Here is a 24585-nt window from a genome sequence, read left to right on the forward strand (position 1 = left end):
GAGTAGCCACTGAATAAATATAGATTAATTAGAAAGCCACTTTAAGCCTGACTTTCCACTCTTTTTCCCCAAATCTCTTAGCATAATGAAACATTAAAAACAAATAGGAATTTTAAATGAAGAGTGTGACAATTTAGTTAACTGGATTACAAACCCCCATGTCTGTCTAGCTCAGATTTTATCATCTTGTGACCTTCCTCTTTCCATGCCTCATATCATAATCACCAAACAAAACAGATGGACCAGGCTTTCCAGGATAAGAAAAAAATGCTTTTGTGTTGCCTCTGCCAGAAATCATCTCAACTCTGTACTGGGTTTTAGTGACTTGGAAGAAGGCAAGATCAAGATAAGAAGCATGAACTGCTTATTTTCCTCACATATTAACAGAAAGGGAGCATGAGAGAAGATAATAGGGGAGACCCTAAGTGGGCAAGTTCTGGGAAAGAATCAAAATAGGGGGTAAATGTTTGGCAAAAAATCAAGTCGGTTAAATAAGTGGTTCCTGAAGGCAATGCATAATAGTGGCCAAGAATTTGGGTTCTGGCACTAACTGCCTGGTTCAAATCCTAGATTTGTCTTTTGTTGGCATAACCTGTTTCTGTTTCTATGAAATAGAAAAAAATAATAATAATGCCTATCTCACAGAGTGACTGTGGATTAAATGGCATATACCCTTGATAAATGCTAGCTATCATTTTTCTGAATAATCTGAATTTGTTTAACGTTCTAATATGTCTTTTCTCATTGTTGGTGGTAAATGTCCTAATTAACAGAGACATGGAGAGAAAAAGACATATTCAACTTTATAAAGTCAATAACAGTCTCTTTTTATTTAGTTCAATTCTCTTTGGAGGATCATGCCAGGTTATTCCTTCCATTGTAATCAATCACAACCCAAACTCTTGACACTGAATCTAAAACTTGTCTGAAATTATATGCAAAAGGTTTATATCCCACTCCAAGTAAAAAGTCTTAGGAGAAAAATTAAAGCTATCTACCTATTATAGACTCATTGTAGAGGCTAAAAGTGGACTTCTTAATATGCTTATTTTAAAGGTGAGTTGAATATAAGTAAGTGCCATTATTAACGAGCTCCATAAGGATTTTTTAAAAATACATGAAGCAAGTGCAATGATGCTATAAAATATTTGCCTTGGTTTTATACAGTTGGTAGCATTATGTTAGATATGTTGTCTCAGGGAGCACATCTTGCCAGAACATACAACACGAATTTTTTTCCTAGTCCAGTTTCTTTTTGAAAACTGAATATACATAACTAAGATTTTTTATAGTGCTTCTTGTTGTGGCACCCAAGTGTTCTGCATTCATCAAATAAGTTGAGAGCTAAACCCTGCAGTGCTGAATGGGTAAAAATATAATAAAAGTAAAGCCATTCTGCTTTCTAGAAATACATTCACCTAAAACATTATCATATCTAAACTAAACTCATCTAAAATGTGATTTAGAAAAGAAACTTATGGAAGTATTAAGAAGACTCATAAACACTGTTTTGGTTAATGCTTGATTCTAATTTTTATATATACAAAATGCATGCTTGAGAATTCTAAAGATGTCCAGTTATAGCCTTTAAGATTGTGATTTAATTGCCAGCTTATGTTATTTTCAAATGATTTTTTCAGAACTATATATTTCAGAGTCAAAGGAAATTGCATGTATGTTTCATCATCAGAACCAGTGCTAATTTAGCCAAAATATTGACAATCTATTTTGTACCAGGCAGTTTCATAGTTATATTTCATTATCAGAGTGTGTACTTTTAGCCACACTGTCTAAAATAGTTTCTTTCTGGTGGGAACTGAAAGCTTGGCAGCCAGGGGAAAGGGAAACAGAGTTAAGCAAATAAGAGTGGTTTACCAAGGGCAGGTTGTGGAAGGGTGGGAAAATTTATCACTGACATTGCTTAGAACTGCTAGTGTATGGTGATATTAAAATGTAGACTGTGTATTAGTAGATTACATTATTGTTTTTAAGGTATCTGCAGACAATGTACCCTCTACTGCCTACACCCTTGGGGGCTCATTACCCCAGCCGTGATATACAACTTACCTTCACTATGGGAAGAATTAATGAAAAAAGAAATATATATATGTTAATGTAAAGAGAGAAGTGTTTCATCTGCCTCAACAGAGGAAAGGATTAATATGAATAAGGAAAGGATGACATGGTTGCTCAAGAGATTGGTCCTCCAGCACGCAGAATATTTATTATATGCAGGTACTTCAAGATTTTATTTCTGATAAGTAGAGGGCTTCTTCAAAGTAGCTGGTACCTTTTTATCATATGAGAAAATTGAGATTCAGGGACATGGTAATTTTGCAAATGAGTCACATCTAGCTAGCTAGTTGTAATTCTGAAATTCAAACTCCAATCTATAATTTAAAAGTTCATAGCTTTCCTGCTAGGCATCATGCCTCTTCAGCAACTACCTCATTTAAAATGGGACTCTAGGGAATCCCCTAGCAGTCCAGTGCTTAAGACTCAGTGCTTTCACTGCTGTGGGCCCAGGTTCAATCCCTAATTGGGGAACTAAGATTCTGCAAGCTGCAGTGTGGCCAAAAAAAAAAAAAAGGGATTCTATTGGATACTGCTTCTCTTTTTGGTTAGAGGTTGATATGTTTTGTTGTTTTCTTTATGTCATTATGAGATATTTTCTAAACTAATGATTTGAAAAAAGGTTGGCCATCTTGCATACCTACCTTGATAAGGAGTTCTTGAACTATAGGATGATCAGCTTACCTACTTGCAAAGTTGTATTTTGGAACACTTTAATTGTGTTAAAAATAATACTGAAATTAATCTTCAAAACCTGGAGAGTGTACAAAGGTTTGTTAATTTATGAAAACTAGATTTAATAAGGATCAAAACTATTAGCATAAAGAGTTTAGGAATCATATCACTTGTCTCCAGTTTTTTTTTATTTTTACTTTTGACATTTCACTGATCCCATAGAAATACAAAATTTTAGGAAGGATAGGAAGGAAAATAAAGCTAGGATCAAAGCTTATAATTACTTCCTTCAGAGGGATTTTGTTTTAGGAAGTACCCAGATGACACCTTCTAACAAAATTAGATCCTTTATGGTGCTATTTTGGTTTGGGTAGATTGGGACCTTAGAAGCCAGTGTGAAGGAAAGGAAATCTGACATGGGAGGATCAGGTTGTAGGAAAAACCTGAAACTCTGATAGCTCTAGAAATTGGATAAATATTACACCAGTTTTCAAAGAAATATGCTAAACTTGGGTTCTAAAAAACTAGCTTCAATATGGTGATAATAATCATAACAGCTACTTCTTGAGTGCCTGCTATAAAAGACAGGTGCTGGGCTTCCCTGGTGGCGCAGTGGTTGGGGGTCCGCCTGCCGATGCAGGGGACGCGGGTTCGTGCCCCGGTCCGGGAGGATCCCACGTGCCGCGGAGCGGCTGGGCCCGTGAGCCGTGGCCGCTGGGCCTGCGCGTCTGGAGCCTGTGCTCCGCAACGGGAGAGGCCACGGCGGTGAGAGGGCCGCGTGCCACGGGAAAAAAAAAAAAAAAAATTTAAAAAAAAAAAAAAAAAAAAAAAAAAAAAAAAGACAGGTGCTTTTCTTGTCCTTACAGCAACAATCCAAGAAAGATTTTGTTAACCCTAGCTCATTACAAATGAGGTGCAGAGAGGTTAAATAGCCTTTCAAAGATCATATTGCAGATAGGTGAAAGTATTTTAATTTGCATTTGTGTATCTCAAAGCCTGCCCTCGTTCTAGCAGACCTCACTTGTCAAGGGCAAATAATCCTGTCAGTAGTTTATGGGCACAGGAATCTGGAATTTTGAAGATGCAGCAAAATTTAGAGTCAGGCAGCTGTCTGTGTTGTCATTCAGGTAGTTGAACTGCTTTTAAGAAAGAGGGGAGGGCTTCCCTGGTTGAGAGTCCGCCTGCCCATGCAGGGGACATGGGTTCATGCCCCAGTCCGGGAAGATCCCACATGTCGCGGAGCAGCTGGGCCCGTGAGCCATGGCCGCTGAGCCTGTGCGTCCGGAGCCTGTGTTCCGCAACAAGAGAGGCCACAACAGTGAGAGGCCTGCGTACCTCAAAGAAAAAAAAAAAGAAAAAAAGAGGGAAAGGCAAGGCAGAAAAGTTCAAGGTTTAGCCCATGGTGAGCTAGGGTCAAGAAGGATTAGGCTGGATAATAGTCCCTGAGGAAGTGAACCTGAGTTCAGGGCAGGTTCCAGAACCCAAGGGTGAGCTAGAGTGCATCTCAGTAAATCAAGGCAGAAGCATAGTCTCGGTATCGGCAAGGAAAGAATGAAAAGAATATTAGAGTTGGGTGGGCATCTCAACTTCATTTAGGGTTCTAGATTCCAATAGATAGTTGGTCTGAATCAGCCTTTGTCAAGATTAATTTAAAGAAAGGTGGAGAAAGTTTATCTTTCATGTTGGATAACGTTCAGTTTGTGCAACTGAACAGAATTTGAATTTGGGAAGAAAGTGAAACAATCCTTCTGCACATCCCCATCACAGTTGTTAGTTCTTGATTATTAATTCATAACAGCTGTAGAAAAGTTATCTAAGATGGTATCACTCTGTGTGTGTGCATACATGTGTGTATGTGTAGATTTCTTTGACATGCACATACGTTTTCTATGTATCTTTGATGTGCTAGTTAAGATTTCCACATTAACATCTGATTTATCTGTCATTCACAACTTTCAGAAAGGTGGCAGAATGAAATAAGGACATTTTCCAAAAATATATTTCAGTAGTACTAGGGCATATGCATTGGGAAGTGTCATGAGATGTTACTACTAACTCATGAAAATTTGCAGCCGTGCCTTTTTTATACTATCTGGGTTTCTTGAAATCCTGTTCTTTTTTTGTCTACTTCTAAAACATAAAATGAGAGCTACAGTAACACTTCCTAAGCAAAATGTCTCAAGGATTTATATGTGATAGCTTTATGAATACTCTGTCAAGAGAAATTTCATGTGAATTCAGTTGTGTTGTTGTTGTTGTTTTTTAACTTTGACTCATGGTTGCTTCTTTTTTCTCTAACATTAGGTTTCAAAAACTATTAAAGGTAAAGTAAATAAATTTAAAAAAATAAAAAGGTAACAATTACTGATGAAGATTTATTTTAATTTTATGACAAATCATTTATCAAAGTCTTCAAGAAATCTGTTTTAGCCTAAAGTTGTAGTATTGCTAGCAACTTTCTTTAAAACTTTTATTAGCTAATATTTTCAAAATACATAGAATGTGGCCCTTGGCATAATAAGTATACATTATAATATGAATGAGAACGTTTAAGAATCATGAGAATGAACAAGCTGTTATCCACAGTAAATGCACAGCTGTGTTTTAAGTTAGGCTATTGATTGTGAATTACATGATAATCTGCTGTGCTGTTTTGTCATTGTTTTTAATTGTGGAAAGTTGAAATTGAGCTCTATGAGTTCAATGATAGTGTTTGCTTTGCTCCCATTTTCTGTTTATCACTTAACACAGTGCTTGACAATCAGAAGATGCTCAATAAATAATTGTTGAATTGTAGTTTTTTAGATGGAAAAATCCAAATGGTGTGATAATAAGTGAAGGGACTATCACAACCATGAAATGATTTGTGAGCCATCATATTTCCCTTCTGATTAGAATACTGTTGATTCAACACAGTAAAGGAGTGAGATTCTTTTTGATATGCAGAATGAAACAAGGAAGTAATCAAATCTTGAAATCAATTAACCACCAAATATGCATCAACGATTGTTTTACTTGTTGAGATTTTCTGTTGCACCATGATTATCAAATGGTCTTAGTTATCATTTAGTGCTAAATGCACCTGTCTTTTGTATTGTTTTGAAATGTCCCAAGCTTCAAGCTTCATAGGTACTCCTGGTACAGCCTGGCTCCCCGCCTTCTTCCCTCCTTTCTTTCTTTATTTCTTTTTTCCTTCTTTCTTTCCTCCCTCCCTTCCTTCCTTCCCCCCTCCCTTCCTTCCTCCCTTCCTGCCTTCCTTCCTTCCTCCCTTGCTCCTCTGTCCCTTCTTTCCTTTTTCCTTCCTTTTTCCTTCCTCTTCCTTTCATTTCTTTCTAAATTTTCTCTCTCTTTTTTCTTTTACACTTTTTGTTGTACCTAATCTACTTGGTTTTATAATTTGGTTTGTTTAGCTAGCTAAAGGTTTCAGTAAATAAATACTTTTCTCTCATTTTTTATTCTTATATACAGTATACTTCTTCAGTTAGTAGCCATATCTTTTCTTTGCAGCTTTGCTAGGTACAACTGGCTTTGAAATGACCTTTGTACCTCTGATTATTGAAGGTTTTTTTATCTACAACTAATGCTTCTAAGGAGTTGGTATTTATGCTACACATCCTGGGCTACCTTGGAAAATATATTAGAAACAGTCATAAAATGAACACATTCATCCAACAAACACAGTGATGTTCCAATATGTGGAAAGTAGACACTGCTATAAGAGAGAGTTGAGCCAAAGCAAGGTGTCTATCCCTAAAACCTAAGGAAGATTGAACCAGACACAACTGCTATATTGACTTTTATAATGTGCTAAAAGCCATGTTCTTGAAGCTTAGAGTTATTTTTCATTCCTAAGGAAGTGTCATTTGAGTAAAAGAACATAAAAAGGCATTTATAACAATTATCTTGTGATTTATGTATATAACATTAGTGATAGAAGAAAGACAGATTTGTCCAAGCATGAGACTATGCCCTGGCATCTTTATCGTTAAGGATATCTGTATAGTATCATTTTTCAGTTTGTAACATAATAATCACTATCCTTTATTGTGGTTTTATTATAACCAGACAGTTCACAAATATTTAATTGTACAATTAGAGTAGCATAGAGTTTATAAATATGGTCTTGGAGGTTATATGTGAATTTGAATTCCAGTACTGGCATTTATTACTTATGTGGAAAGTTAAGTTTTATGAGCATAGATTTCCTCAACTATAAAAGGAGAATACTAGTACCTTCCTTTAAAAATTATTATGAGGTTAATTGATAAAAGCTATATAAAAACACATTCTATATGTATATGTTTTATATATATATGTATGTCTGTATGTATATGTATAAATATACATATATGTGTATATATATATATATATATATACACACACACACACACACACACACACACACACAGATAATGTTTCATGTAGTTTTTCTGTCCATCCTTGCTTAATTGTTATGTGCCAGGTACCTGCCTTCTGATAGTTCTAAAACTTGGCTAATGTCAGCAACTGGGTTGCTGAAATTCAAACCCCGTCCTTTCAGACTCAAAAGCTAATAAACCCTTTCTAATATACCATACTATACCCTATATTATAGTCACTTTCTCTCTAGTAGCAGAATGAAAAAGCAATGTCCTGATGGTGACTGTTCTTTTCAGTTCCTCAAAGGGATTTATTATCTCAAAATATTCTCCCAAATGTTTCACTGATTCTTTTTCTAAAAGTTTTATGTGCTAAAAGTGTTATGCTCCAAATTAGCCTATATTCTTAGCCTCTAAACCTAATTTCTACTCTGAGAAAAAAATTACCATATAGCTATAAAGAGAATCTATATTAGTTTTTATTAATGTAAAGCAACAAAGGTTGTTTATTCTTTAGGGAAAAAACGTGAATTTGTTTCAACACCTGAGCAGTATTAAGGGTTTTTCAGCTGAATTTTTATAGAAAGAAGGAAATGTTACTATACTTTATACTAAGAGAACTACAAGGGACCCTATAGTGCCATACCCATCATCATCACCATCCTCTTCATCATCACACCACCATTTAAATAACAGCTCAAACTTTGAAGTGTTAAATCAGTTGTACAGTGTATCAAAATTAATTTGTTATTTAAAATAGTCTAAGCAACCATGTTTTCAAATTATTTACTTTTTAAATTAAAAATTATTTTGTAAATTAGATATGACAACAGGTTACCCCAGTAATTATATCATTGTCACTTATTTGTGTTTTTATGCCTTCTTTGGTGAGAAAGTGGAATTACATATAGAAAGACTTAGAGGTATATCCAAAAGAGTGACTTTTTAATGCGAATGCCACCTCCTTGGTTTCTACCAGAAAAAAAAAGAGAAAAAAAAAAAACCCACTAATACAGTAAAATAATTTGGGGTAACTACCATGTGCTGAAATTTTTAAGTATATATAACAATTTCATCTATTTAAATATTTATCCATATCTATAAATACATGCAAGTACACAGGAATGCTGTGAGCACTGAGCACTGAGCACTGATCAGTATTTGAAATACTTGAGTTCTGAAGAAAGCAAAAGAAAATCCTGTGTTTTCAGGATTGTTGGAATTAGTTTAAGGAACGATATTATTAGACATTATTTTAGCAATGCCATACTTTTAAGGACATAATAATTTCACATCGACTACAGAATAGTTTTGAAAAGAAATTAATAATAAATGTTGACATTGGAGACTGGCAAATAATTATTTATAGTTTGACTTCATTATGAGCTCCTCACTTAGTTATTGTGCTTTCATCTAGGAGCTATTTTTATTCCTGATGCTTTATTTTGTATTTTACAGTTGCATGATCGTAAAGGTATTTTGCCAGGTTCTTAGCTTGTAAAACTGCCTAACTGATACTATTCAGTGTGTGCTGTAACATAGTTGCTAGTAATAACATTTAAGAAAATTACTGATGTTAAAAATGTAACAAAAATTGAAATCAAACTTCTTTTTATGAGGTTATTCAGTTATTAATGATTCTAATTTACTTATATTTTAGAACACAAATCAATTTCACAGTGGCTATTGATTTTACTGCATCAAATGGTGAGTATTATGACTATCGCATAATAAAAATTATCAGCAATTACATTAAAAAATAAATATTTATTTTCATGAGGTTTAGATGTTTTCTTTCCATGAATACATACTTCTGAAGTGTTTCCTACAAACTTCAGATAACTTTTCTTTTTTCAGTATTATGAAATAGTTCAGGTATACAAAAGACTATAAGAAATACAACAAAAGTGCATAATAGTCCCATTCAAATTTATTAAATATTGAAATATTGTCTTTTTTGTTTTACATATTTTTAAAAGGAAAATTTTAGATCTAGTTAAGCTCGTTGTGTACCCTGCCTCATTTTTTCTACACTCCCTTCTTCTCCATGCATAACTACAATTCTGAAGTGTGTCTAACTATAATCCTCATTTTTATAGTACTTTTCTGTGTATTAATTTATACAAATGTAATTCAAATACATGTACAGTAGCAGCTTACTTTACTTTTACTCAGTTATTTTTAAGAATTACTTATGTTAACACATTTATATTTAATTAATTCAGATGGACCATCATATAACACCCCATGTATGGATATTCCTAATTTGTATATCAAACATTTTAAGAAAGGAAAGAGAGTGGACTTTTAACTATATTTTGAAGTGACTTTGTTTCAAACAGAACAGTCATTTAAAATCAGTTATTATATATCATAAGAACATGAGTCTCATTATTATTTTATTTTTACTAGATCTCTACTGGCGTATAATTGCTTCACAATACTATGTTCGTTTCTGTTGTACACAAAAGTGAATCAGCCATATGCTTACATATGTCCCCATATCCCCTCCCTCGTGAGCCTCCCTCCCATCCTCCCTATCCCACCCCTCTAGGTCATCACAAAACACTGAGCTGATCTCCCTGTGCTATGCTGCTGCTTCCCACTAGCTATTTTACATTCGGTAGTGTATATATGTCGATGCTACTCTCACTTCGCCCCAGCTTCCCCCTCCCACCCCGTGTTCTCCAGTCCATTCTCTATGTCTACATCTTTATTCCTGCCCTGCAACTAGGTTCATCAGTACCATTTTTTTTTTTTTTTAGATTCCATATATATGTGTTAGCATATGGTATTTGTTTTTCTTTCTAAATTACTTAACTCTGTATGACAGACTGTAGGTATAGCCACTTCACTACAAATAACTCAATTTCATTTCTTTTTATGGCTGAGTAATATTCCATTGTATATATATGCCATACCTTCTTTTTTTTTTAACATCTTTATTGGAATATAATTGCTTTACAATGGTGTGTTAGTTTCTGCTTTATAACAAAGTGAATCAGTTATACATATGTTCCCATATCTCTTCCCTCTTGCATCTCCCTCCCTCCCACCCTCCCTATCCCACCCCTCTAGGTGGTCAGAAACCACCGAGCTGATCTCCATGTGCTATGCAGCTGCTTCCCACTAGTTATCTATTTTACATTTGGTAGTGTATATATGTCCATGCCCCTCTCTCACTTTGTCACAGCTTACCCTCCCCCCTCCCCATATCCTCAAGTCCATTCTCTAGTAGGTCTGTGTCTTTATTTCCATCTTACACCTAGGTTCTTCATGACCTTTTGTTTTTTGTTTTTGTTTTTTTTTTAGATTCCATATATAGGTGTTAGCATACAGTATTTGTTTTGCTCTTTCTGACTTACTTCACTCTGTATGACACACTCTAGGCCCATCCAATTCACTACAAATAGTTCAATTTCATTTCCTTTTATGGCTGAGTAATATTCCATTGTATATATGTGCCACATCTTCTTTATCCATTCATCTGTCAATGGATATTTAGGTTGCTTCCATGTCCTGGCTATTGTAAATAGTGCTGCAGTGAACATTGTGGTACATGGCTCTTTGAATTATGTTTTTTTCTCAAGTAGTGGGATTGCTGTGTAATATGGTAATTCTATTTTTAGATTTTTAAGGAACCTCCATAGTGTTTTCCATAGTGGCTGTTTCCATTTACATTCCCACCAACAGTGCAGGAGGTTTCGCTTTTCACCACACCCTTGAGTCTCATTTTTTAACTTTTACCAGAAGTTGCCATTAGTTTATATATTTATCTAGTTTTCTTTTCAAATTGTTTACTGTGCTCTAACTCTCACATTAAATTCACTTCACATTTCTCTCACATTCACTCACATTTCACAAAATAATAGAATTTTTAGGTAAGAGATCACTTACTCCAACCATCATCCTTTTTTTTTTTTTTTTTTTTTTGCCATACGTGGGCCTCTCACCGTTGTGGCCTCTCCCGTTGTGGAGCAAGGCTCTGGACATGCAGGCTCAGCAGCCATGGCTCACTGGCCCAGCCGCTCCGCGGCACGTGGGATCCTCCCAGACCAGGGCACGAACCCGCATCCTCTGCGTCGGCAGGTGGACTCAACATTTTGACTTGTTAGCAGTAGAGTTACAGATAGAGATGAGGAGACCAAATTCTAATTTAGCTTATCTTTGACTACATGATAAATTTATTCTCCAATATTGTGGCTTCAAGTTAATGATTTTTGCACATGTTTTATTTAGTAATATAGGAAACATATACACCAAAACCCAACTGGATTAAAATGTTAGCTTTCATTTATTGATGAACATTAGCACCACTAGAAGGGCGAGAATTTTTATTCAATACAATGATACAAACTACTGAAACTGACTTAAGAAAATAGACAATCTGAACAGACCCATAAAAACTATCCACAAAGTTTATGTGGGCTCAGGTATAGATAGCTTCACTGATGAACTCTATTTAAAGAGGAATTAATGCCAATTCTTCACAAATTGGAAGAGGAAGAGGAAGGAACACTTTCCAAAAGTGGAAGAGGAAGGAACACTTTCCAACTCATTTTAAGAGGTATTACCTTGATACCAAAACCAGACAAAAGCATCGTAAGAAAAACTAAAGAACAATATCTTTTATGGATATAAAAACTCTTAACAAAATACTAGCAAACTGAATCCAACAACATATGTAGAGAATTATATACCCTGACCAATTAAAATTTATCCCAGGAATGCAAGGTTGACTTAATATTCAAAAATCAAATAATGTCATACACTGTACCAATAGAAGAAAATGTAAAAAACACATGGTCACTTCAATTGATATAGAAAAAGAATTTGACAAAGTCCAACATACTTTTATAATGAAACCACGTAAACTAGGAATAGAAAGTGACTTACTAACCTTATGAAGGGAAATATAAAAACTTATAGCCAACATCATACTTAAGGGTGAAAAGCTTGATGCTTTCACCTTAAGATGAGGAAAAAGACAAGGATGTCTGCTCTTGCTACTTCTATTTTACATTGTACTGGCGGCCAGGGCAATTAGGCAAGAAAAAAAAAAAAGACATCCAGATTGGAAAGGAAGAGGTAAAACTATTTTTATTTGCAAGTGATATAACATTTTATGTAGAAAATCCTAAGGAATCCACTAAAAATCTATTAGAACTATTAAATGAGTTCAGCAAGATTGAAGGATGGAAGATCCATATATAAAAATCAATTCTTTCTCTATACACTTCCAATGAACAATATGAAAATGAAATTAAGAAAACAGTTCTATTTACAGTAGTATCAAAAGGCATACAGTACTTAGGAATAAATTTAACAAAGTGAGTGCAAAACTTATACCCTAAAATTATATTCTGAAAAAATTTTGTAAGAAATTAAAGATCTAAATTAGTTGAAAAATATGCCACATTCATTGATTAGGAAATTCAACATTGTTAATATGGCAGTATTTTCCAAAGAGATTGACAGATTCACTGTAATTTCTATCAAAATCTGAAAGATATTTTTTGAAGAAACGGATAACTGACCCAAAAATTCATTTGGAATTTAAAGGGGCCCAGAAGAACCAAAGCAAATTTGAAAAAAATAGAACAAAGTAGGAAGATTCATACTCATTTTTGAAACTTAGTACAAAGCAACAGTAATCAGGGCAGTGTAGGTCTGGCATAAAGATAGATATATCGATCAATGAAATAGAATTGAGATTCCAGAAATAAACCCATGCCTCTAAGGTTAACTGATCTTGAGAAGGGTACCAAGATAATTCAATGGGGGAAGAATAGTCTCTTCAACAAATGGTACTGGGACAACTGGATAGACACAGGCAAAAGAATGAAGTTGGACCCTTAATAGATCAAAAATCTAAATGTAAGGGTTAAAATTATAAAGCTATTAGAAGAAAACGTAGGGATATATCTTCATGACCTTGGGTTTGACAATTGATTCTTAGATATGACACCAAACACATGAGCGACAAGAGTAAAAAAATAAATAAATTGAACTCCATCAAAATTAAAACTTCTTTATGTGCCATAGAACATAATTAACAAAGTGAAAAGACAAACCTCAGAATGGGATAAAATATTAGCAAATCAAATATCTCATAGAGGACTTGTATCTAGAATATATAAAGAACTCTTATAACTCGAAAACAGACAACCCAATTAAAAGTGGTATTCCAGTTATTCAGAAAAGCTATACAAATGACCGGTAAGCACATGAAAAGGTACTTGGCATACTTACATATCAGGAAACACAAATCAAAATAATAATGAGATACTATTTCGCACCCACTAGGATGACTATAATCCAAAAGTCAGAAAACAATAAGCGTTGTGAGCATATGAAGAAGTTGGAACCCTCATATACTGCTGATGAGAATGTAAAATGGTGCAGCCACTTTGGAAGACTCTGGCAGTTCTTCAAGTTGTTAAATGTAGAGTTACCATATGACCCAGCAGTTCCACCCTTGATATATATGCAAGAGACATGGAAACCTATATCCACACAGAAATTTGTACATGAATGTTTATAGCAGCATAATAGCCAAAATGTGGAAACAACCCAAATGTCCATCAACTGGTAAACTGATTTTAAAATGTGGTATATTCATGCAATGGAATATTATTTGGCAATAAACAGGAATGAAATATGAAGTGCCAAAACATGCTACAACACAGATGAACCTTGAAATCACTATACTAAGTGAAACCTAGTCACAAATGACCATATACTGTGTAATTCTATTTACATGAAATGTCCAGAATAGGCAAATTAAAGAGACAGAAAGTAGATTAGTCATTGTTTAGTGCTGGGCTGGATGGAGTAATAAGGGAATGATTGTAAATAAGTACATTTTTTTGAGGTGATGAAAATGTTCTAAAATTGACTGTATTGATGGTTCTGCTTATTTGTAAATATACTTAAAATAATTGAATTGTACATTTTAAATGGGTTAACTATAAGTTATATGAATTATATCTCAATGAAGCTTTTTAAAAGAGCCTATTCAAGGGCTTCCCTGGTGGCGCAGTGGTTGAGAGTCCACCTGCCGATGCAGGGGACACGAGTTTGTGCCCCAGTCCGGGAAGATCCTACATGCCGCGGAGCTGCTGGGCCCGTGAGCCATGGCCGCTGAGCCTGCGCGTCCGGAGCCTGTGCTCCGCAACGAGAGAGTCCACGACAGTGAGAGGCCCGCGTACTGCAAAAAAAAAAAAAAGAGAGAGAGAGCCTATTCAAGTGTTTTTTTTGTAGTGTACATTTAAAACAAAATCAGATATGTTTGAAAATATTCAGGGTTTAAAATAGTTCAAAATCCTTAAGCAGAGTTATAACTAAGAGTAAGGGCTATGGAATCTGCCTAGATTCATATTCTAGTTTGACCAATTATTACTGTGTGATTTGGTCAAGTTATTTAATCTGAAAGTTCTTTGATCTGAAAAATAGGTGTAATAAAAGTACCCATGTCATAGGTTTGTTGAAAAGGGATTAAGTGAGATATGAAGTAAGTTCATGTTACATTCCATGCTATTATAATTATTATTATTATTAGCTAATAACTCAATGTTACCAACCTACTACAAGTTCATTTTTCTATATGCATTGCTGCTGTTACAGAGCTGGTACAAATATGGTCCCAGATTCAAGGAATTGCCAAATTTTGTGGTACAGAACACAAGGGCATAAGAGTAGGAGAGGAAAGACAAATAAGGGCTGGAATAAATAAGGAAGGTTGTCTTATGCATGTGAGGAGGAGGAGGAGAAAGTGAATTTCAGGATAGGGTGGCAAAGTGAGAGGTAGGGATGGAAAAGAAAACATCATTAGTGGTATAGTGAAGAGATTGGTATGGATGAAGATGCTACAAAGAGATAGGAAACATCTTTGAATGGGTAGGATTGGGCGCTGCTATTCATGATAGGCTAAGATGTTTAGTTATTTATGTTTATGTTTAGCTGGGTTATTAATAGCATTTTTATTTTAGCTTTAAGTTGTGGTTTTCTTAGAGAAATAGAATTAGTTGCATATTGCAACTAATGGGTAACAATTCTTCTTACATTTGAGAGTTGTGTTAAATAACAACTTGGTAGTGGTATCGTTTAGTTGTGGCTCCGGTAGGCTTCTGAACAACAGGCAAAATCCCTGCTTTAGAAAGAACTGTCAAAGAAAAAGTGCGCCAGATAAGTTAAACAGGCAATGAAGACTTGTTTCAGGATTTTTGCAATAGAAATCAAAGCTATTGCAATGAAAGAAATTGAACTCAATTCCTCCAAAGCAAAAGGTGAGAGGGTTTTTAAGTGCTGTGATGAACTAGTGGTTAAGTACTGAGAGATTGGAGGGGAAATTGGTCTGTGTGATTAGGCCATCTGTGTTTACTAATTAGCACTTACTGAAGGTAGGCTCCTGCTCTCCCATAGAGACTAGGCAACAGAGGTGATATTTTTCTTGGTGATTACATTTCAAAGAGATGGCTCCCACGTCCCTGAGGAAAACATTCCTGGATTGTAGAGGATTTACTTCTCAAAGGAACAGAGAAGGAATTCATAATTCCAAGTTTTCTAAAGTAAATATTCTAAGAGACAGGAGGTCAGGGACAACCTTTCTTAAGTTTAGGCAAGCTGAGGGGAACATTAGGGCCCATCTTGGACAGAAGACACTTTTTTAGAAATTTTGTCATTTGGCTCTTGAATGCTGATAACTCTTTGGAAAAATAAATGCATGTACACAATGAATTATCTTGAAACCAAAATTGGTCTGGGTATTATTATATGCATTATAAACCAAAGGGAGATCTTTATTTTGTTTCTCTCTGGATCTCAAGTGGTTATTGTTATTTTTTCCCTATCAAAAAAGAACTATGCCTTGAGGCATTTCTTCTTTGGACTATGTTTTAATGTAGAATTGAGCTTTATGAGCTGTTACAAGTCCCATTTAATTTCCATTTTCACTTAAGAAACTAAAGGGACTTTCAGGCTGCCTTTGTGCTGATAATTAGGGCAACTGAATGTGAATCTCAATGTGTTTGAGTGGTAGCACATATATTACTTTCTGTCTCATACTCATCTTATTCAAATGAAACATCCTACATTTGTGGATGACCCAGACAATAATAACAGTAGTAGTTAAACTTTACATTTCTATGGTACTTTATAATTTTTAATCACTTCCACACACATAATCTTATTTTGTCTTCCCAGTAAATACTGTGGTAGGCTTTATAATGGGAATTATATAGTTGTCCTGCAAATGGCAAGACCTGACTTCAAGCCTTTTGACTCCTAGCTAAAAGTTTAGTTAGAAACTCTGAATAATTTTTCAGCTCTAGATATTTAATTAGCATGAATTTGAAAATCTCTACACTCTCCTCTTTTCAAGTGATTAAATTGAGATATGTCTCAAATATTCAATTTATGTTTGTGATACAACTTTAGGAAAGCCTCATAATTATTGAAGCCTATTACATCAGTTGGGTCCTCTGATTAACTAAAGGCACACAATTTTTAAAAATAAAGATTACAATAAAATACGATTAACAAAAATACTTTTATGCTTTTTCTGTGACTGAAACTCAAGAATAGCCTATGACATTGACAATGAGAAATAATTTTTGAAAAAATCTGCATATGCTTTAGCATATCTTGGGGAAACTTTCTACATATCTGATCTAATTTAATAAATATCTCTATGTCAATATCCAAAAGAAGATATTTAACATACTATGAATGTAGGCAGAAAACATGATTTTTAATACTTAAACCTGAAATAGATATCAAGAAATAAGTCCAAAAAATTTTATCTTTAACCTGATCACTCATGTTTGAAATATTTTTTTCTGTCATCAGGCAACCCTACCCATCCCACTTCTCTCCACTACATGAATCCTTATCAACTGAATGCCTATGGTATGGCACTGAAAGCAGTGGGAGAAATCGTTCAAGATTATGACAGTGATAAAATGTTCCCAGCTTTAGGTTTTGGTGCAAAACTGCCTCCAGATGGAAGGATATCTCATGAGTTTGCTTTGGTAAGAATACATTGAAAGAATTGATATTTTGAAAAAAATAATGTATTGGATCTTTTTATTGGCTTGCTGCTTATGCTCTAATTACTCATGTAGCAACTTCTTATGACTATACACTCAGCTTAATTTTGGTGAATGATTGATTTAAGAGTGTGATACTAATGGGAAAAAAGACAGTTAAGTAGATTAGCAGTAAATTTACCTAAAGTGCATCTGATGTATAAATAGGAGCTCTATTCTGGTTATCTATTGCTGCATAACACCTTCTGTTATATTCGTGATATGTGGGTCAGGAATTTGAGCAGAATACAATGGGGGATGGTACATTCTTCAGGATGTCTGGGGCCTCACCTGGGATGCCGTGATTGGCTAGAGATGGCTGGAATTGTTCTACTAGAGCCATATATCTGGGTTTTATTTTGGCTGTTGGTTAGATTCCTCAGTTCTTCTCCATGTCATATATCCTGGAGCTAGTATGTCCCCTAAGATGGCTCATTAGCTTATGTCTGATGCCTGAGCTAGGATGGCTGAAATAGCTGGGTTGTCTAGGCATCTTTCCTTCATTCTACATACAACTTGTCCATATGGTTATCACAGACTTCATCGTAGTGTAGTGGTCTCAAGGTAGTCATATTTCTTACACAGCAACCAGCTTTCCCAGAGTGAGTATTCTAAAAGGCTGGGGAAGAAACTGCAGGGCCTTGGAAGTCCCAGAAAGTTATTTCTCCTACATTCTCTTGGTCAAGCAAGTCACTAAGTTCATCCCAGTTTCAAGGTAGGGGAAACACCTCTCAGTGGGAGGGGTATCAAAGAATGTGTAGCTATCCTTAATCTTCCATCTTCTAAAATGTCATTTCTTTTCAAATATAAAGGATTAGTTATGACTGGAATTTTTTTTTTCAAATGTGAAGCAATAATTATGGCTACAATTAATTATGGTTTCAATATAATGGAGTAAGTATGACTGGAATAAATATTTTTCTTTTTAATGTTTAATTTGCATAAATCTACTCCTGCTGTATTATTACAAGTAAGCAATGTACTACATTCTACCTTTAAAATAAATTTCACACAGATGGTGCTTATACACCTAATCAGTCTTATTCTCACTTGCACTTTCTAATGAAATAATGGGAAACTCAATGGAGGAATGGTTAGATATCATTTTGGAAAAAATTTAGATTTTCCTAACAGAAATGCCTCCCTACCCTACCCTATATATTGTAAAAGTAAACTCTTCCATGCCCAATATTTTTGTAGATCTTTTTTCATTGTTTTTATTCTTGTTACAAAAGTAATATATATATTTTTTAAGTTCTGCAAGAAAAATAGAAATAAACAATAATGCAATCATTTATTAAGTAATTACTGAGTATCAAGCCAGGTACTTTATACTCATTTCTTATATAATCTTCATAAAATTCTTATCGGATAGGTATATAACAACTGTCACATCACACTAGTCTATCAAGAGCCACTCATATTAAATACAGTGAAAAGAGTACCCCCAGGAGTTGTATAATTTAGCTCAGAGTCACAGAAGTTAATCAGGTTTACAGAGGACAGGACTTGAACCCAGGTCAGTCTTATTTTAGAATCCACATTCTTAACCACTACTAAACCACTTTTTATAAAAGCATCTGTAATAATCCCACGTCTCAGATATGTCCTTTATGAACACCATTATGTATGTGTATATATATATATATATATATATATATATATATATACACACACACACACACACATACACACACATACCCCCCCAGAAGCTTTCATATGATTAGACTTCATCTTCCTTAAATATATTTTAAGAGCTATATTTTAACTTTTTTCCCTATACTTATTCTTGCTTTTTCTATTCCACACAATTTCGGGGAAGGTTGCTCGAGGTTTTAATTCTTCCTCTGTGAAATAGGCCACATGCCACAACCACCAATGTCATATAAAAATGAATATCTGTTGAGATTTTATTGTGCCTTAGAGAATTAAATTCTCCCAGAAACTTATAAGACCATGAAAATCACTCATGTGCTCCTGAGTCTTAAGTGCCTAGGTCATGAACTATTTTAAGGCTTAAGAAAAGGAATAATTATGTTAAACTAAATGATATTGATTAATTTTCCTTCCATAAGTTTCTTCTCACCTTTGTGTATGATTGTTTTTTTCCTTTTTCTCTCCCTCTAATTTTCTGCTTTTCCTACCTCCACATTCATTCCTTGTAACCAAACCTATGCAAAGGAGGGACTTTTTTATTAGTTGCATCCTAAAAGATTCTTTGAAACCAACTCAAATATTTATAGGATGAAGATCATAACCCTTTAAATTCATGAAAAATAGTTTCTAAAATTGATGAAACAACAATGATGATGTTGATAATGATGATAATGCCTCACCTTTAATGTTACCTAATAATTATATGACTTTAATTTTTTTCAAAGCACTTTTGTTTTCTTGAATAAGTAAGAAAGACAAAGGTTAAGTAGGTCTTCAGATAGTGCTCCATTTGATTTTTGTGTTAACTTCAGCCTAAATAACTGCAATGTGTATCTGTAGGTGCTGAAAATGGCAAATAGAAAAACTTCAGTCCATGTCAATCTGGCAATTAGTGTACCACCTAATATTACCAAACCCTCATATTTCCATGGTAAGAATTTGTGATATGTATTCACAGTCATTAATCTGTTTATCACCCCAAATTCAAATAATCTTTCAGATAGCAAGGGAGGCCTTTAAAAAAATTTTAAATCCCTAATTGTGATTTTGAGGCTAGCACAGATGTTGAAATTGAGCTTTACTCAATCAAAAGGATTTAAGGTAAGCCCCAGCTTTTCATTTGAAATATGTGTAAGAATAGATATAGTGGAAAAAGAAAAGGGAATAGAAAAAGAAATGAAAAATATACTAATATCGCCACATTAGCACTTTTGGTTGTGGAAAGAATGTCATGTCTCGTGATGATTCTTGATGACTCCTTATAGTGTAATGCTTTAGAGGAAGTATATCTAATGGGCATGTAGCCAGTGACCCTTAAAAGAAGGTCTTCTGTGTTGATCAATAGAGAGAAATGCTACATCTGTCCAAGTGATTTCTCCTACCAAATACCTAAAATCACTGGCATACTTTTCACTTATTTTGGCAATTATAGAAATCGAGCAATTTAATATTTATATGTACACATTTTCTTGCAACTAAATTCAACAGTATAATCACCAAAGGTCTTTAACACTGCATGCAGAAAATAGAAGCTCAATAGATATTTGTTTATTGAATAAAAGGAAAAATTCTCTCAACTTTCCCCTGTAGTAAACAGTCAGTCTCTGGGCAGCTACAGATACATTTCAAAGAGTAAAGCAACAGCTCTTAACAGCTCTCTTCAGCATTTTGCAGCATGTTAGCCCTACTGAAAATTGTTATAGGCTATAGGTAGCAACAGAGACGTTGAGCTTCACTTCCAGAACTGAATCTAAATCTCCAGTACAATCCCTCAGGGAGCCAAATGAAAGGAAAAAACTGGTGAGAGCTGGACACTCCTCACTTAAGTCTGTGTGTGGGATTATTGCTCATTTTGAATTTTGTTCTTTATACTTTCTGTATGTTCTAAAATTAACATTCATTATTTCAGAAGTGGAAAAGTTTGTTAATTAAAAAGGAAATATAAAATAGGGCATCCACTGCCCTCTTCATTAATAAACAACAAAATTGAATGTACTTATTTTCAAGAACATTCTGTTTTACTTTTGTGTTAGAGCCACACATAATCTTATTTTTATTTGTCATAACAAGCAAAAACTAATTCTCCACATAATTATTTTAAGAAATGTTTTTTTTAAGATTTATAAAATCTTTCTAATCAAGATAAATGAAATGGTGGGGAAAATGGTGACTTTATTATTTCCAGAGGAATAAAGGAAATGCATAATTTTATAGAAATGTAAATCCCTCCTGTCAAAATGCTGATCAAAAAGTAACTCAGAACTATCCTGGTTTGTAATTGTTTCCTTAAGGCAGATATATAATACATTTTTATATGTCCAAAATCAGTAATGAGTTTTAATTTTAATTAGCTTTATACCTTATCAAGAGATAGAACACCATAAAATTTTATTAAAAGGAAGGCTAATTAAAGGTCAGCTCAGATTAACATCAAAACAAACCAGTCACTGCTTTGTGCTAAATATTAAACTTTCACATTTTAATTTCAATCAATTCCTGTAGGCAATTTTATAATATAAAGAGTTCTTTTATTATTTTTATGTTTTAAAAAAATTTACGTGAGGTAAAAATAAAAAGTTTGAATAAAAAGACAAAATTAAAAGGACAATGGTTATAAATCCTTCTTTCACAAATGACAAAATTGAAATGGTTGGTAACATCTGACTTAGTTCCCTAAGATCCTCAGTCTTTCAAAATGCTAGGATTTTGTAATATGGTGGTATACTGCTAGTTAAGAGATGGGGCTCTGGAAATGTTTTCTCTGTTACCGGTTTTGCGTGACTTTGGACACAATATCTAAGCTCTCAGTGCCTCATCTGTAAAGTGAGAATAATAATAGTATTCTATCTACTTTTTTAGATTGTTATACTATAAAAATTATATAATGTATGTAAATATTTTAATATAAAGCTTAGTATATAGAATTCAACAAATTTAAGTTCTAAATTACTAGTCACTTTTGATTGTTCAGGTAAAAACATACATGCTAAAATTACTGCTGACTATGTTTAAGCATGGTTACTGTCCCTAGTGTTTTAAAATAGAGCTACAAATTTTTTTATATTACCCCCTTCCAGAGGTGGAACTAATTCCTCTTCCCTTGAGTATGGGCTACACTTAGTGACTCATTTCTAACAAATAGATGAAAGTAGAAGTAATGCTATGCAACTTATAAGACTAGGAGCTTATTGGAGCTTCCTCCTTGCTCTCTCTCTCTCTCTCGGATCACTCATTTTGGGGAAGTTAGCTGCCATGTTGTTGGAACACTAAAGCAGCCCTATGCAGAGTTCGTGTTGACCTACTGCCAGCAAACCATGTAAGTGAGCCTTCTTAGAAGCAGATCCTCCAACTCTGGTGAGGCTTTCAGATGACTGCAGCCCAGGTTGGCTTCTTGATTGCAAGCTCTTGAGAGATCCTGAGCAAGAATCACCTGGCTAAGCTGCTTCTGGATTCTTGACACCTAAAAAAATGTATGGGATTATAAATGCCTACTGTTTTAAGAAACTAACTTTTGGGATAATTTGCTACATAGCAATAGATAACACTGCCTTATTTGTGTTATTTGTGGAAGCTGGACTAGGAGAATTAAACCTAATAGAGCATTCAAAGTATGAGAAAGCTAGACTAGGTCTCCAGGTTTAAAGTTGCCCTTCTGGGTTACTATCTGCAGAATAAGAACTCCGGTGGTAAGCTCCAATTCCCTTGAACAATATGGATATGTTTCTTTGATTCTTTTCTCTTTACCTTGTTTTGATGCTACTCACACCAAATTACATTCCCTCTGATCACTTCTTTAGTTGGGGTTATTAACTGTGGCCTGAAAATGTGCATATGGCAGATAGTTTACATTTTTGCTTCTATAAAGTAAAACTGTTTGAATTGATAGCACTTTTTTCTCTGATTTGAATACATGTCACTGCAGATAACTTGGAAAATATAGAATAGTCTAAACAATGAAATAAAAATCAACAATTTATAACTACTCAGAGATAACAAATATTAACATTTTGTTTCCTTCTTTTTAGATTTTATGTTTATCTCTGTATGTACACAGACCTGTGTATAAATAAGACATCATTAATTGTAAAATGTCATGATATTCAGCTTCTCAAGATTATTTAGAATTCCCTCCTGCCCTTTAATTGAGAAGTATCCATTTTTAATGATTGCACATTACCTCATATCACAATCTATGTAAATGTAATCTATGTTGATCACTTAATTTATTATTATGTTTTACTATTATAAATCTATAACTGAGTTTTCATCCAAAAAAGCTTTATGAGTATGAACCTGTATCATTCTCTTTTTTAATTGAGCTTTACAGACACTATTCATTCTTTACATTTTTTTGCCTGTAACTTTCTACAGAATGGGAACCCTCAAAACCCCTACTGTGATGGCATTGAGGGTGTCATGGAGGCTTATTATAGGAGTCTGAAATCTGTACAACTGTATGGGCCAACCAACTTTGCTCCTGTAATTAATCATGTAGCAAGGTAAGTGGGAGTAGATAAGTTATTTATTCTAGTGTACTGGACCAGAGTGAAATCATAACATTATTGTTGGCCTGCCTCCACAAATGAAAGTGTTTTCTTCTAATTTACCTCCAAGAAAGTGAGGGAAAAGATATACAGTAAAAAAATCTCCATTGAGCTATCATGATATTTCAATAAGAACTTTATATCAGAATCTCAAATGAAGAAACATACACTGGCTTATGTTAGGACCTATATTTGTTCAACTAAGGAAAAAAATTTTTTTCATTGAAGAGGCATCCATGAGAGCAATATCAATCATAATCTCAATTATGTAAATCATTCATATCTAATGTATATTCTATAGTAGCTCAGAAGTAATAAGGGACTGAATTCTATGAAGACAACCGAAGCCTTTCAGTGATATATAAGGCACACTATTTTAACCTCTCTGAAATTAATATATTAGCTAATTTTATAAATTCCCAGAGTTCTACCTGTATATAATACATGGTATTGAGATCAGAATATAATTGCTGATGATTCCAAATTCATGTTCTAGAAAAAAATGTTTAATGTAAAGCTCTATATACTCTTGCTTATCATTTTTTTTAACTAATGCATAAGTAAATTAGACACCACTTTTAAAATCACTAAAAAGTTTGTCTTGACTCAGTTGCAAATCCTATGAAACCCTGCCTTATTTTTAGATAATCAGAAAAGTATAGCTCTCATATCTTTCCCAATATGTAGCCCAAACTTGAAAAAGTACTGCACTTGGATCAGTTTATCAATGTTCAAGGGCAGTATGAAACCTCAGTTCTCTATTCGAAGGTTCTGGTACTTTACCATCTCCCTACTAGACATTGTTAGCAAAATGTGTTCTACTTTTCATTACCTGAGACGTAGACAAAATGCTAAAATACCCCTGGACTCAGGGCTGACCCCAGTGGACTCTCCTGTGGAACTCCACCTCAGGTTGACAGATACACTGATGACCATTTTCTGAGTGTGACCCTTTAGCTCAGGTTTTTCAAGCATTTTCATCCACAATCTGTACTAAGTTATGAATTTTATATCTCATCTCTGGACACATAGAACTAAATAAAAGATTATGAATAATACTTATCCTTATCTCATATTTTCTCTTTATTACTATGGTATCCTATTCTTCTGTATTACTTTTTTTTAAATGCAGGTCTTGACCCACAAAATTGATTTCAGAATTCACTAATGGGTCATCTTCTGTAATTTGAA

At 34.2% G+C, this 24585-nt stretch overlaps 1 protein-coding gene across 1 annotated transcript in view; it reads left to right on the forward strand.

Moving 5' to 3' along the window:
* CPNE8 (copine 8) overlaps positions 1-24585 on the forward strand; it is a 327485-nt gene that overhangs the window by 262108 nt on the left and 40792 nt on the right. The window contains exons 15-17 of the mRNA XM_065888187.1: positions 8767-8813; positions 16956-17137; positions 23222-23349. Coding sequence (XP_065744259.1) covers positions 8767-8813; positions 16956-17137; positions 23222-23349 — 357 coding nt within the window. The remainder of the gene's footprint in view (positions 1-8766; positions 8814-16955; positions 17138-23221; positions 23350-24585) is intronic.

This window comes from Phocoena phocoena, chromosome 11 (assembly GCF_963924675.1).
Source record: "Phocoena phocoena chromosome 11, mPhoPho1.1, whole genome shotgun sequence".
Lineage (NCBI taxonomy): Eukaryota > Metazoa > Chordata > Mammalia > Artiodactyla > Phocoenidae > Phocoena > Phocoena phocoena.